The following is a 15,616-nucleotide window of genomic DNA, read 5'->3' as shown; positions in this document are numbered from 1 at the left end:
CTGACGGAATGGTCTCATCTCTACCATCTATTTTTGACCTGTGATCTGTGGCAACTGTTTTAACATTTAAAGCTAAAAAGTGGGAAGAAATTAGTGCCAGTACTCCCCTTATCCATATACTTATCCAGTCATTAAACACAACATTCTGAAAGTGTTCAGTAAATAAAAGATACCAGAAGATGTTAGTGATGTTCACAACATCTATTTATTTAAATATCTATTCTATATTAAAATAACTAGACTGGACATATGTTACACATTTTGCCTTGTATATTTAGTTTATTCTGAACAATTTTAACAGTGATTTAGATACAAACACTTCTTGTTTTGACGCTCGTTTCTCCATGGTCAAACTATCTGAAGCTTAATTTTAACACCCTCCTTACAAAGGCTTTTTATGATATAAAGCCTGTGATCCAACGACTCAGGCTGATTTCTAGTGGCACTGACATCCGGTTTTCAAATTAAAACACTCTAAGTGCATATTTGAAAGCACATTGATTATGAAAAATAATGTTATTGCTCAGTCAGTTAACTTTCATTAGTTATCTTAACTTCCTTAACAGGTCATCTTTAAAAAAGTGCCACTGTGGAACATTTCATTTTGAATGAATTAAAGTTATTAATTTGAAATTCTCTAAACTTTCTCTTAAACTGTACAGTAAAAATGTCTGATTTTACAGTATGCTAGCAGTCATAGATGTACTGCACACAACCTAGTCAGTCCTGGTCAGAACTTGTGGAAATTTCTATTTTTATTTAATCTCAAAGTTGTGTGAATATGTGACTTTGAACTCGAAATGTAAGTACATCAATGTGCTGAACACAATGTTTTCGTTCTCATTCATAACTTTTTGGGAATGCTCTCTAAAACATGGATGAAAGGGTTTTTCTATTCAAAGTTATACTTTCAAACGTGCACTCAGAAATATGGTGAAAATTTTAAAAATGTGGCCCTTTGTTTATATAGAATGTATTTCTAGCTGCCATGAACTGTGGACGGGAGTCTCTGTTTGTTTATGAACATTAAAGAAACAAAGAAAGTTTTGAAATATTTAATTAGAACAGACCAAGAAAAGCCATTTCTTCATTGTGATTGGTCAAAATGCCGAAGCGCGGCAAAAGTGCATGGGTTCGAATCCCACCTCCGATAGACACTGTAATGGGCTTCTAGTTCAATATTACTGTACATGAGGTTTTTTACTGTATTTTTTCCCTCGCTCTCTTCCCCACTGTTGTACTGGTAGGAAGCACTAGGGGGCAGCAGAGACCAGTGAACTGTCTGGACTGAGTGAGCAGCTTAGTTCATAGCTAAAAGTTAAATGTAGGGTAATATGTGAAATATTAAATACATGTGCTATGTGTATTTGCTCAGGCGTTGGTAAAAAGAAGTCCAGATCCCAGTAAAAGCAAAGGTAGTATCAATTTATTAAATGGTAATTCATTTCTAGTTTATCAAGTAAGTACAGCAAGTGTCTGTTAAATTGCACCACAATGATGTTAGAGACACAGCAGGGAGCAGAAAAAAAACAATCATGATTCTCCATCAGATACATTAGTGTTGAATGAAAAGAAATGCAATTCTCTCTGTTCTTCATCTGTCACTACAGTAAATAGTTTATGTATATCTTATCACCCTACAGGAATTATTTTGTGGCCAATACTTATTTTACTTATTTACTCAGCTCCCATGATGCTTTGAGAGGAAATTAGGTACTGGGGAATGTGCCTCAACCATCTAATGCTTTCTCAGTCCTCCGATTCTTGGTTGATTTGTGACTGAGTCAGCAAATATTTTAATTTGAGAGACGAACTCCAAAATCTGACATTTAACTATTTGTCCAAGGGAAAGAGGTAAATATACCAAGCAACTGGGGCTCATTTTACATCACGCTAAACTCTAAGTCTTAACAGTTTTGGTGTTCCTCCAAACAAGTCAGCAAAGCAGTGAATTTTGCACATATAAGGAATGTCAGAACAGTCAATTCATAAAAAATACAGTAGGCGGCATTCATAAGATGACAATAATCTCATAGAAAACCTGTAAATCATTGTAAATCATTTAAGGCATACAAGATTAAAGCCTAATATAACAGTGCAAATAATTTTGGCTTTGAGGGCTTTTTAGTAAATCCATCTGAGAGCAAAATATGGTCCACTCCATGTGTCAACAGGGTTTTCATTTAGTGAGTATGTTTTTTTATATTGAGAATGACTTAAACACAACGTTGCACCACATCACTTGTGATGCTGCTTTCTGGAAAGTCATTCCATTTCATCGACACATAAAAAAATATTAGTTACACGCCCAATTCAAGACAAATTCTTCATCCAGTAATCGTTAAGAAATGCATTTTCCAAACTTCCAAGTCCTGTGTGGGAACACTATTTCTACAGGTTATTACTCCTCGAACTCTTCTCCTGTGCTTCATTGTTTCAGGACAGGGAGCTCCCTCGGTTTGAAGAAGGCCTGAACCATCCCCATGGCAAAGATGTAAACTTTAGCATCCACCACAATTTTCTCTTTCTTCATCAGATCTGCACATTCAAACAAAACAAGTGTGTGTTATTGTGGACGAGGAGGGTCTCTTTGTTGCCCTAATGGTAACTTGACTGAAAACGCAGAAGTCTCACCATCTATTCTCATCTGGAATTCATCAAGAGGTAAATGAATGACTTCGACAAATTCTGGAAAGGGAAGACAAAAGCATTGTGTAACTGTTCACTTGATAATAGTAAGAGAATATTTCAAGAAAAACAAAATCTAACTCACCTCCATCACCTATGGAAGAACACAGGAGAGGAGTATTAGACTTTGTTGTGTCAAACATTTACATTTCACAATGCAATGTTTTCACAAAGTTATGTATTAGTTGTATCCATGAAAACACAAAGTTGCAATTCTGAGATTTTTTACTCTGGACTTTAGATCTTCCAAAACCTGTGTAAATAAAAAGCTGATGGGATACAAAATGTTTGCAGATTCTCCTAAACTTGTTCACAAGGTCACAAAGCATTGATCCCATCAGGTTTTTTGAGCAGTAGAATTAATGTTTGAAACTTTACACGGCCGCTTCTTTGTGTTTTCAGTCATACGGGTTAGGGTTAGGGCTCATTTTTTGAGTCGTCTCACATTACTGGCACAATGTTACTGTTCTGTCTTGTCAAAATACATGTCACTTCCTGTGTCCAGTGTGAGATCTAATCTCAGCTACACTGAGAAAACACAGAGAGTCATGTGAAGCTGATAGGCTTAATCAGCATTGTGTGATCTCGTTTGACAACGCACCAATGATTTGTAAAGTTACAGTTTTACATGTTTAATTAGAAAAGTGCCTGGACGGCTGAATGTCGCCAGTCCACTCACCGAGCTGCTGTGTTGGGTTAATATTCTCTATGTCATCTCCATTGATGTTGACCATGACGATTTGGGTGGTGCAATTAGACAGCCCAGGGTCCAGACAGGTCACTACAAACAAAACAGTATCATTATAACACCAACAGCTTACTTACAATCACATGCAAGACTTTACACAGTCACTTTAACTGTAGTTCCCAGAAATGCATACCAGACCCCTGAACCACTCAAACAAACACAAGAGATAACAATGGAACCTGCAGAAGAAGCTAACACAATCAAGTGTCCACAGTGAAATGATACCTGGAGTGACTCCTACTACTTCGCCTTTGTAGCCGGTTTCTTCCTTCAGCTCTCTCAGGGCAGCAGCCTCTGCCGTTTCACCTTCATCAATCAACCCTGAGCACAGCAATTCCCATCAGCCCCAGTGTGTTGTTAAAAAAACTAAAACTGTGTCTCAGCTCAAGGGCTGCCTCGTGTGGAGGATGCAGCTTATGCAGCCCATGAGGGCAGGGTTTCCTTCATCGGCCACATAGACAGTGTAGGCTGAACTAAAGTGAGACGGTCCAGAGGGATTGATCACCAACAGCCAACAAAGTGCACATTTAGATATTCAATGGAGTTGAAAACATGTGTTTTGTTTGAAAACATTCAGTTCATCCGGCAGAATACACTTGTTGGGTCTTCTTCGTTGCTTGGTGTCGGAAAAACCACATTTGTTTGAGCCAGCAAAATGAGACAGCAAAATGAGACAGCCGAGTCATGGTGCATTAGCATAACTAAGCTTCAAATTTAAAGAGGCGGCTCCTGAATTGAGACACAGCTGTCTATTTGGATGAGTTTCATGAATTGCCGATCCACGATCACAAGTGAGAAACAGTCTGACCTGCAGGAAACTCCAGAGTACAGCATCCCATTGGAGGACGAAACTGCTTAACCATCACTACAGAGTCTTTGTGGAGCGTCCGCTTCAGGAGTGCGATGATTCCCACACCTGCATGTAAGTTGTGTTACACCCAAACAACTCTAATAACGTGTCAACAAATGAGAAAGAAACTGACACTCACCATCTGCTACTGTGTTGGTTTGCCTTGTGGTCCTCTTCACTGTCTCCCAGGTTCTAGTAGATGAAAAACGGGGGATGAAAACACCACCAATGGAGGTTGCTTGGATTTTGAAACTACGTTAGTGAATGATTGGACTGTACCTGGTGTTTCCAGCTGGGTCCATGTATGTAGTTTTCTCAAGTTTCAACCAATTTCCTGTTGCCATGAGCTGGAACACAGAGCAGCATGAGTACTCTGAGCTGAGGTGGCCTCAAGAGGCACTTAACACAGCAAAATCATGCAATATCACATAACTGTGCAGCTGCTTTACAGCCACACTTATGGTTTTAAATGTGAATTTGTACTCACTTGCAGGTGAAACATTTGCAAATTGATGGTTGCAGTCGAGTACATTTTACTGACAATAAACACTTAGTCTATCAGTCCACCTGGACCTTTTGTCCAAAGTTTGTGTTCTTTTTGATTCTCACGTGTCTGTTCATTGTTTACTGTATGTTCCGAGGTGGGGGTGTGACTTGGATGCCCATTAAGTGGAAAATGATGATGGAGACAAAAGAAAGATCGCGTGAAATGACAAACATACCTCTTCTTTCATTATGTGTGGAGTTGTGGTCACTTTGGGTTCCTCACTGTTGCTCATTGTCGAAACGTGGACGACTGGAAATGAATGAGAAGACGGGTTAAGTTTTCACGCCACGGCCCCGGTTTCTGGTCATGGGTTGCCCAATTAGCAACTGCTACAGCTACTCAACTCCGACCAAGCTGAACGCCGCCTGTTACTCTTGCACATAATCGCTGTGTCACGATTTACAGTGGCAACAACATTTTTGAAAAGGTGTGTTTAAAACTTTACGCAGACACGATCATTTTTTAAAAATAAACTCAACTCACGTGAAATAGCAACCGTTCGCTAGTCAGTGGGAACAAAGATGTCCAAAGGCACTGATGTGTCACTCGGCTACCACTTCCGGTTACTGCAAACCTCACTTGACTCGAGTTAAAAAAAATAATAATGCAATTTATAATTGTTATACATGCATATATCGTCCCTACCAAACGGAAGTGCTCCCCCTTTGTCCAAAGAAAGTATGTGTACGATTATGTTACACTTGGAATCTATTTTAATCGCGTGTTGTGGTTGAGGTGGACGTTACGTCTGTACCTTTAAGGAATACCGAGTGACAACTCCTGTTCATATACGATCTCATTTCAGCGGAGTTTACTTTGACCACGCCCCCGTGTGCACCGCCAAAAAACGTCCCCATTAGAAAACACACATTTATTACTTAGTGTACGTAATAAAAATAAACATTCACGTTTGATATTAATGGAATGTAAGTACTTTAAACCCATTTCTTCCTAAAAATGCGGTATGTGTGATAGAAAATAGTATCGAGAGAGTTATGAAAATATCAGCGGTTCGGAAGATATTCACTGATGGACACTTTTCCATTACAGGATATTGCAGCATGAAGAAGGAGCAAGTTGTTAACTGTCAGTTTTCGGTTTGGTACCCGATATTCAAGAAACATACTATTAAAAGGTAAACAGCTGCCCCTTGTTTGCATAGGCAGGATGCTCTTTTATTCTGTTGCTGCCCCATAACATATTTAACCACGCAGCTAATAAGAACCCAGAGACAGAAAGATCAGGATCTGTAGCCTGTATTTTTTCTTCCCATGTTTATTACGGTGTTAACGTACTGTTCACTGTCTTTTCTATGCAGATACCTTCTCAACCCTTATCTCTGTGTTGGTCGTTGTTATCCGAATAATTAATTTCTCTTTTTCTTCAGTCTTATTCTCCCACTGCCTCAGAATGTAATTGACTATTTGCTGGACGATGGGACACTGGTAGTCTCTGGGAGGTAAGAGACACATAAACACACACACACACACACACGGACATATTCACAGCTTTTCTTTAGGACACTGCATTAACTATCCCTAACCTTAACCTAACCGCAATTCAAACATTAGACTTGAGCTTCAGCAGTTTCCCCCGAAACGAGGTTTTTTCTCATTAAGACCAGGTTTTGGTCTCCATGAGAACTACTGGTCCTGATGAGGTCAGCGTTTATTATGAATTGATTACTAAATTAATTGGCAACTGTTTTGATGATTGATTAATCGGCTTTTAAAGAAAGTTTTTAAAGCTTCTTAAATGTGAATATTGTCTGGGTTCTTTGCTCCATATAACAATTAAATCATTAAAACGGAAACATGTTGGTTAGTGGACAAACATCGTCATTACTAGTTTTGGTAAAAACTGATCAACATTTTCTGACTTTTTATGGACCAAAAAATGTCTCGGTTAATCGAATAAATAATAGACAGATTAATTGATTTTGAAAATAATTGTTAGTTGCAGGCAGCCCTAGTGTTTATGAAATGTTGTCATTGTTGAAAAGTTGTGCTGCACAATAATAGGAAAACATGTAATATTATTTAATCTGACAACAGTAAAGATTTCTGCCTTACTTTATACAGTGCATTGCGATACTTTGTGTTGTGATGCGCTAAAACTGAATATATTTAATATATTACTTGTAACATAAACAAATATATAGGTATACAGTGTTAAAATCATTACTGTTTGCTGCCAGTGTAGACCTAGATAAACACATGCATGCATTTCAGTCAGTCTTTGTGATATGTACGTATTTGCTATATTGCTGGTTGGTATACATACAATGTGCACTGGACTTCATGTAGTAAGAGACCAATTTTAGCTCTATTTTCATGACAAAGTAAAAAATTATTTGCTTACTAAATATTAAATATATAATATTTGATGTCTTACATATTTCTGCACTGATCATCATATTTGTAGTTTCTTCATCACCATTCTCGGGCGGGTGGGAGACAGGTTACGGGTTTAGATTATCTGAGCTGTTTTCTAATGTGTGTCTAATGAATGGGTTAAATTCAAGTCTTGTTTGTTTCTCTGGTTTCTCTTCTTCAGTGACCACAGCACACAGCAAACGCACACTAACAACAACAACTCTGACGCAGAGGAAGACATTCAGGTATAAACAGAACAGAAAATAAGGTGGTTTTTTAATGGTTTTGTTGTTGCTTTCGGTTCAGAGACAGAAATATGATCATTTATCCAAAATATGTTGTGTATTTTAAAGTATTTGCATTTGTTACAAGATGAGGAAGATTATCAAGTTATGTCAGGTGCACCTTTTTTACATTTAATAATCTTGGATGTGGTTGTGCAATTATTTTATTTGTGAGTTATTTGCATGCATTGCATTTAATCTTCTCTTTTATTTAATGCTGGGCCCTGAACTGTCCTCAAGTGGTCAGATGATGAGACAACCACCACTGTCACAGTAAGTACGTCAGTGGTCTCTTGTTAAAATACACTCTCTGGGTCTTTTAAACCCTCTGCAAATGTGTAAAGATTTTTTTTCAGCCAACGTGCTTGAACATAATTATTCCTCTTCACTCCCATGATGAATTACTGCTCTCTGCAATGGAGTGTGTTTATTATTTAATTGAATTATTTAATCTATTGTGTTGTCCTCATCTTCATGATTTAATAATGCAAGGATGATTGTGTCTGCCAGGCTCCTGAGTTCCCAGAATTCACCTCTAAAGTGCTAGAGGCAATAAATGCCCTGGGCGGCCGTGTCTTTCCCAAACTCAACTGGAGTGCTCCTGGGGTAAGAAAAAAAAAAATCAGAAAAAAATAACACTGCCCTCAGCTTTTTAAAAGGCTTTTTTGCTCTCCTCAGCTCAGCCTTACATAACCAACTGTCGCTCTCTATCTCTCTCTCCTCCAGGATGCTAATTGGATTGCTCTGAACAGCTCCTTGCAGTGTCACAGCCTCAGTGATATATTCCTGCTCTTTAAAAGTTCAGATTTCATCACCCACGACCTCACACAGCCGTAAGTTTGGTGTCCAACAACATCGACACACATGTGACTTACTTTGCTTTTCCTGTAGGTACAGTAAATATTCAGACTCTTTCCCTTTACTTGGAGTTGGGGATTGGATTTTCAATGCATAAAATAGAATGTTTAGCTTTTAGCTAGTTTTGTCCCCTCTGCACTTTTTCCCAAAATCACGATTGAACGATTTTATAATGACAATTCGTTCAATGCACTAATAAATATAAAAATAAATATTAACATATAGTAGAAAACCTTATGTGCGCCCTCTGCTAGATTCCGATGGGTACTAGTATGCGCTTAGGAAAACATGCAATGAAGTTGCTGAATATTGCGTTGACGATATCACTCAAGAAAAATTAAGAGATACAAATTAAAGTGTTTGTTTTGTTATGTGTTGATATACAGTAAACAATAAGATTCTTTCGGAAATGAAAAGAGGAGTGAAGTTGACTGTGTTTGAGTGAGTGAGAGAGAGAGAGAGAGAGAGAGAGAGAGAGAGTGAGAGAGAGACACAGGACTTAATACATGGAGTCCTATGATGCTTTTTGTTTTCTCATTAGCTGCACTGTGTAGACGCTCTTAACAGCTCAGTTACATAATTTGTACTTTAATATCATGAATAATAAAGGACGTGCCCACTGCTGCACTACTGTGTTACCCTGGTTCATGGAGGACGAGCAACAATGTGTTTACATGTGCTGATTTCAGCCTTGTTTTTATGTTTTGAGAAACAATTAATTCATTGTTTACCGGTGTAAATGTTCACTCCACTCCATGTGTGTGTGCTCACATAAAAGGGTAGAGGAGAGTAAATGATGGAGAAACATGCTAAAAACACACAAAAAAACAAGGAAACTGTCGGCCCATTAACTTAACATCCCACGTTCAAAATAATATAGAATTTTGAATAAAAATGTGGTTAGAATGTCAGATTTAAGACATTTTCTGACAGGTATTGTGATTTGATTTGTGATATGCAGCCCCATTATTTACATATATGTGGACATGTGTATAGATGTATGTTTAATATGTATTGTATATATAATGTTTGAAAGCAGCTGATCAGTTGCCCAGCCAAAGCTGAGACATCAGCCCCAGATAAAATGTCTGGAAAGGCCAGGACTCAAAGCTGTAATTACTGCCATAGGCACTTCTGCTCTGTGCTGAATTCAGGACATGAATATTTAATCAATAGATTGATGGGCAAAAGAGGCAATTTTATCCATTTTAAAGTCCACAAAGAATAAATTAGTCTTCAAAACTTTATGAGACAATCAACGTTAGCAAATAGCCAGGTTTGCTCAGGCTCAGGCTGATGAGAGTCTGCAGTGAAAATGCCTGTGGAGGAATTATTGCGATGTAGATTTATGTCTCGCGCTTCTCCGCCGTGTACGACGAACATTTAACTCGCTGAATGATGTAGTGCAGTGCACAGCCTTGGGAAAGCTGTTTTTGTGATGTATGCTCGTGTATTGGACTGGAATGGACTTTTTTTTTTTTTTTTTTTTTTTAAACCTCAACTTTGAAACTCAGAATTTCAGAGTTAGTGGAGTAAAAGCTCCAATTGTACCCGTGCTGCTGATTTTGTAATTTTAACACACTTGTGTTTGCAGATTTCTTCAGTGTAGTGACAAGGATTCTCCTGATCCTGTCATCAACTATGAGGTATTTAAAACATATATACTGTATGAGGCATTGTTACACATGGTGTGTGAAAGTACATCTGTATGTATATTAAAGGGATAGTTCTGGTTCTCTGGAGTGGGGTCATGTGAGGTAGTTACATAGTTAACATTCACTCTGCCTGTTCTGAGAATCAGCTCAGTGAAAACATGGCTTGCATTACACAAAGATTCTGAATTAAATCTATGCTTGCTTAAGTAGATTTTTTGATATTTTTGAATTGATATTTTAAAATGTATTAATATTTACTTATTATCTCGGTGTTAAACAGCCTTTTTCTTTGGAAATTTAAGTTGTGTTGCTTTTTAAGCTGCTCACTTCTTGCACCAAAGTCAATAGATAAATCTAGCGATTGTACATCACACAATACAATAGTTGATGATCCAGTGCCTCCATGAGTTTTTTCAGATGTGTCATTTTGTGACCTAGGATTCTGAAATCCTTCGTGCAGATTCACCACTGACCAAGGACGGCTGCAGTAGTCCAGAAGTTTATCTATTTTAATTGACTCTGGTGCAGGAAAATGAGCAATATATCCCTGTTTGACTCTCAGAACAGTCATATGTATGTCAGTTGCTCTGACATGTAAATACCTTATGCAACCACACAAACCTAAGGTCATATTTTGCAACATTTGTACACCTGGGTTTCAAACATGGATTGAATCACACGTGTTTTCTTCTGTCGTCAGCTGGTCCTGAGAAAGTGGAGCGAGCTCATTCCCGGTGGAGAGTTTCGCTGCTTCGTCAAAGAAAACAAACTGATCGGTAATACAGCGCGATAATAGTTTCAGCCAAGTGTTTTAGACACGGTTGTTTTCAAATTCACATTCAGGTCATCTGACTGACGGTTGTGTCTTGTTTAATCTCACAGCGATTTCTCAGAGAGACTACACTCAGTATTACCAGCACGTCCTGAACCAGGAGGAGCAGATCAGTCAGGCCATACAGGACTTCTTCAGCCAGCACATCCAGTACAAATTCCTCGACGAAGACTGTGAGCAGCGCCACCTTCTTTTCCCCCCTTCCTCACACCTTTTAACAACTCCATTTTATGCCTTTCATTTATGAAATATATATTGTTGAATGTGTCTCAGGCTGATCCTCCATGTCAAAACAATACTAAACTGACAGTGTGTCATTACGTTAAACGGAAAAATCTGAACTATGACATCAATATCCAGACTTCTGATGACTAAAATCCCTCATTGAGTCAGGCTGCATAGAAAGTTTTTTATTGTGTCACCTTGATTCAAATGACAGATTAAAACTTGCTGGAAGCATAAGGGACAATATAAGAAGACAACTCCGCAAAATATATAACACACTCTCTCTTGTTGTGTTAAGACATTTTGATCAATAAATGTGACATGGTGTGCATTTTTAATGGCTCAGTCAAAGGCAGGGAAGGCTTTGAAGGAGTGTATTGTTTTTGCTCTGAATTGTGATTTAAAAGTTTAATTTGACACAGTATTACCAGCTTCTTTTTTTTTTTTTACTTCGTATTGATGAAACTCACCACGGTTTATATAATTCTGTCTCTTTTGCAGTCGTGTTTGATGTCTACAGAGACAGCCAGGTAAGCACTCTGATGAATTCTGTCTGCGAAAAATCCATTGTCAAACACGCTGCCCTTGCAGACTGTTAAGTTTGTGTGTGCGTGTGTGTTGCAGGGGAGGGTGTGGCTGATCGATCTGAACCCATTTGGAGAGGTGACAGACTCACTGCTGTTCAGCTGGGAGGAGCTGACATCTGGAGGAGACGTCTCCCAGCAGCAGGTCAGCCATCGGCAAACATGTTCATTACAGAAAGTCATTCATTTAAAGGACAAGTTAAACTAGTTCCCTGGTGTCCTAATGAACATGTCTGTGACATGCTTTGGTCAAAATACCTTAGCAGTTCAATCACCCTGCCAAAACAACCCTTTTCAGAGCGCACGGTTTAGTAGTATCTCTTTTTAAAAAATTAAAAAAGTAAAACGAAACTTAAGGGACAGGAAATGAAATCAGCCACAGAGACTACTGGGAGCTAACAGCAGTTATTATTTGGAAAAGTGATCATTTGCAGACTCTAGCAGGCACATTGCCGTCATATATAACATGTATCCACTGGACGGATAAATACTCTGAGGCTGGAAGTTTGTGTAGAACTCTGTGCTGCACTGTGGAGCCAAGAACAGAACTTTTTGCAGACTTTGCGGACTTCCGGTTTTCGGATACCGTTGCCCTCACCAGCACTCTTGTGTGTTTTACGGACAAAGCGAAGCTCCGCGAGACAACAATTCCAGGAATTTAGCGCATTGTGACGTCCCAGTGAGTGCGGAAGTCAACATCGTGTGTTTTATCTCCCGTACTTAGACTGAGGAGGACCACAAAAACATGAGTGAGTCATCTTTTTTTGCGAATTGATAGGACCTCCAGAGTCCCAATTATAAGGATTTAAATTATTAAAAAGTTGATTTTGCATAATATGGGACCTTTAAACACAGAATACACACAGCACATTGAAGACTTGAAGTATGTTAAAGGTGGAGTTAAACTGCTAAAAATCTCTTCTGTTACTAACCACCTTACCAAATCTGAATGGTTTTAAAGGTTGGTATGTGTTTAAAAAAGCCAAACACACACACGCAAACAGGATTGTGCAGCTCTTCTTCTCAGGACAGTGCATTTATTTGGCCAGTCTGAACAACGTGAGGTTCTGCCTCATGAGGACCATATTTTGGTCTCTATGGGTGCTTTCAGACCGACACGGTTCTGGTTCTGGCTCTGGTGTCATTCTGGAGCCTCAGAACCTTGGTGCTTTCTGGCGAACCACCCCATGTTCACACCAGTTTAAGAGGAACCCATGTGGGGAGGACGTTAATCCGCGTCACTCGGGTAGAAGTAAACGCAACACCTGCAAAATCTCAATACTTCCTCTACTTTCCGCTCATCTTCAGAACCCAGAATATCACACGCTCACTGGCGATGTCACGGTTCGCAGGGAAGAACCAGGTATTTCTTGTTTCCCTTGAGAACCAAATCTTCCGGTACTGAGCGTGTTATTTTTTCAGTCTAAATGCACCGGCCAGTTCAAATTGGGTTTGGGAACCTCAAATGGCACAGAGAACTGCCGGTGTGAAAGCCCGATATGTTTACTGCTGATCCTGATAAGGTCAGTATTTATACCAGAAAAGGTCCTAAAAGGTAAATAAAATCCTTCTCACACACACACACACACTTTAATAGGGCCCAACGTCTGCAAACATCACTGATTGTATTCTCAACAAACATGTAGAGAAGTGACATTTTCACCATTTTGGTTACTGTTTAATGACACACTGAACACAAATACAGAGCTGCTTCAACTACAGTCTTCTCTGCTTCATTTTCACATCTTTATGACTCTTAAATGAAGTGGCAGAGCCGTTCTGTGTGGTTTTGGATCCAGGGAAGACATTATAGTCAAACCGAAGGCAATTGTGTAGGAGCAGGTGCAGTGACTTTACTTTACAAGTGAACCTTTATAAAGAACACTGAGGGTTTTTATATTAAGAGAAGACTGAGAAGAGAAAGTGTTTTCAGTCTTTACTCCACACTTGTAGTGTTTTTCACACATTCTCAGCCACTGTTTACCAACATGTATTATGTGTGAAGAAGAGAATCTCTGCATTTAAAGAGTGAAAACAGTTTCGGCTCTCTGTGTGTGTGTGTGTGTGTGTGTGTGTGTGTGTGTGTTTGTGTGTGTGTGTGTGTGTGTGTGTGTGTGCAGGAGGCTCCGGCGTTCCGCCACACCACCAGTGAGGTGACGGTGCAGCCCAGTCCGTGTCTGAGCTACAGAATCCCGAGAGACTTTGTGGACCTCTCAACTGGAGAAGACGCTTACAAGCTCATCGACTTCCTCAAGCTGGTATACCACGTTCAAATCGTCAAAGTGTTGTTGAGTAGTAGTCAGTCAGCCACATTTTTTTATGCTTTTTTGATCATTAACGCCCAATTTTTATTATTTTGAAACGTTAAATAAATGTAAAAGTTCATATAGAAAGATGAAATGTCAATACAGACACAAGCTATTAAAAATACATGCAAATAGATGGTTAAACCCAGGCTTTGTCCAGAGCTCGCTGTATTTCCTTTATTTCATACTACTTTATCTTATTTTATTTTATTAGCACCTTGGAAAAATATTTATCAGCAACAGAAGTTCAGAAATTCAGGGTATATCCACTCATTTTAGTGTGACAGAGGCTTAGACGCACTACACTGAGAGAGTATATTCACTCACAGTTGCTTTAACAATACAACATGAGCAGAATTAGAATTCAGTTTACTACTGAGATCGAGGCTCTGTCTTTACAATTCCTCTCCCTTCTTTTAAATTCCCCAGAAGAAAAGCCAACAGGAAGAGTCTGAGGAAGAGGAGGAAGAAGAGGAGAATGCTCCACAGTGAAAACTGTTCCCCTGAATCCTGAAACGTAGCTGCTAGTGTACGAAGAATCCTCCATATATATATAATGCTTTCTGCATGAAGTGACTCTTAACCCTCTGTCCTTCTGTTCTCTTTGAGCTTTCTCGTTGAAAACTATCACCAAGTTTCTCCTTCTGCCTCTCTGGTAACCGTGTGTGTTGTATCTGAGGCGTCTCTTAATTAGTTTTTCTTTTTTTTTAATCATGGCGTTAAATTAACACATTGTGTTAAAAGGCTATTAAGGATTCATTTTCTGTCACTGTTTTCCCCTTCCTCTAACACTGCTGATGGCCATCTTGCCAGTCATTATGTGAGAGGCCTCAGCAGTCTCATAAAGTTTTGGTGTAATATTATTTTTAAGAGGGGTGAAAAAAAACCAACACAATTTCATAACTGTGTATTTGCGTATACGTCTTCATTTCTGCACAACTCCTCCTGGATTTAAACGGCACAAGTGTCACTGTAACTGTGCTGGGTGTTGTGTGTCATTATGGCAGTGAAAGACTTCCCTATTTAACACTTAAAGCTGTTTATGACTTGGCTCCATTGAATTTTCTTCTCTTCGCAGCCGTCCCTGCCTCTCAATCTCCCACTACCAATTTCCTCTGAGCACTTTTGACACTCATTGCGCCGAGTCGCTCCGGGCACTGCTCACAAGTCCTGTTTTCCCATCATGCATTGCTGTAAAAGAAAAAAAAACCCACACCATTAAATTTCTTTGTCATGTATTGACTCGGCTGTCAGTCTGGTGGGTGTAGTAAACTAGCACATTAGAAATTGATTGCGCTTTTTACGCCCAGAGCTAAATGAGCTGTGTGTGCTCGGTGCGCGGCAGTTCATTTTGGGTTTGTATTATTTATTTTTTTCTCCTTTGGTAGAGTGATAGAGCAATTACAAGTGAGATGGAAAAAGCCGGTGCGATGCGAGTTATGGTTCCCCCGACCGGAACATTGCGGACGGGAAATGGTGTACAAGCCACATATTGTGGGGAGTGTTTCATATGAATCATCATTATGAAAATGAAGTCTCACTGTAAACACACCATCAGGACCTGGAGCTGGTGTCCTCACTTAGCCTGACATGACAAACAAGCTTCACTTCTGATGTCTGTACGTAGAGTTTGTGTTTTTGAAAGACAAACGTTCAAATCGGAC

At 39.2% G+C, this 15,616-nt stretch overlaps 2 protein-coding genes across 2 annotated transcripts; one reads left to right on the top strand and one right to left on the bottom strand.

Moving 5' to 3' along the window:
* Nucleotides 1-1,446: 1,446 nt before the first annotated feature.
* Nucleotides 1,447-5,345, bottom strand: nudt5 (nudix (nucleoside diphosphate linked moiety X)-type motif 5). Its single transcript, XM_083907240.1, has 9 exons — nt 5,317-5,345; nt 5,009-5,082; nt 4,566-4,633; nt 4,426-4,478; nt 4,245-4,352; nt 3,662-3,757; nt 3,368-3,469; nt 2,635-2,688; nt 1,447-2,538 (listed from the first exon to the last, which is right to left on the bottom strand). Exons 2-9 carry the CDS (start codon nt 5,063-5,065, stop codon nt 2,429-2,431), a joined length of 648 nt encoding a protein of 215 aa, XP_083763366.1. The 5' UTR covers nt 5,066-5,082; nt 5,317-5,345; the 3' UTR covers nt 1,447-2,428.
* Nucleotides 5,346-5,873: 528 nt separating this feature from the next.
* On the top strand, nt 5,874-15,188 carry cdc123 (cell division cycle 123 homolog). The gene is made up of 13 exons (XM_083907370.1): nt 5,874-5,968; nt 6,221-6,292; nt 7,390-7,453; nt 7,733-7,765; nt 8,003-8,098; nt 8,219-8,325; nt 9,945-9,996; nt 10,706-10,781; nt 10,888-11,010; nt 11,564-11,592; nt 11,687-11,791; nt 13,767-13,904; nt 14,382-15,188. The coding sequence occupies exons 1-13, from the start codon at nt 5,895-5,897 to the stop codon at nt 14,442-14,444; spliced, it is 1,032 nt and encodes a 343-aa protein (XP_083763496.1). The 5' UTR covers nt 5,874-5,894; the 3' UTR covers nt 14,445-15,188.
* The last annotated feature ends 428 nt before the right edge of the window (nt 15,189-15,616 follow it).

The sequence above is a fragment of the Microchirus variegatus genome (assembly GCF_963457635.1).
Source record: "Microchirus variegatus genome assembly, chromosome: 20".
NCBI classification, from domain to species: Eukaryota; Metazoa; Chordata; class Actinopteri; order Pleuronectiformes; family Soleidae; genus Microchirus; species Microchirus variegatus.
This window is presented reverse-complemented; position numbering and strand designations above follow the sequence as displayed.

Coding starts and splice junctions, on each gene's coding strand:
- nudt5 (XM_083907240.1), bottom strand. CDS start 5,065: ATGAGCAACAGTGAGGAACCCAAAGTGACCACAACTCCACACATAATG. Junction 2,689..3,367: donor TAACCCAACACAGCAGCTCG/GTGAGTGGACTG, acceptor TTCCCTTTCCAG/AATTTGTCGAAGTCATTCAT. Junction 2,539..2,634: donor ATTCCAGATGAGAATAGATG/GTGAGACTTCTG, acceptor TTGAATGTGCAG/ATCTGATGAAGAAAGAGAAA.
- cdc123 (XM_083907370.1), top strand. CDS start 5,895: ATGAAGAAGGAGCAAGTTGTTAACTGTCAGTTTTCGGTTTGGTACCCG. Junction 6,293..7,389: donor ACACTGGTAGTCTCTGGGAG/GTAAGAGACACA, acceptor TCTCTTCTTCAG/TGACCACAGCACACAGCAAA. Junction 10,782..10,887: donor CAAAGAAAACAAACTGATCG/GTAATACAGCGC, acceptor TTAATCTCACAG/CGATTTCTCAGAGAGACTAC.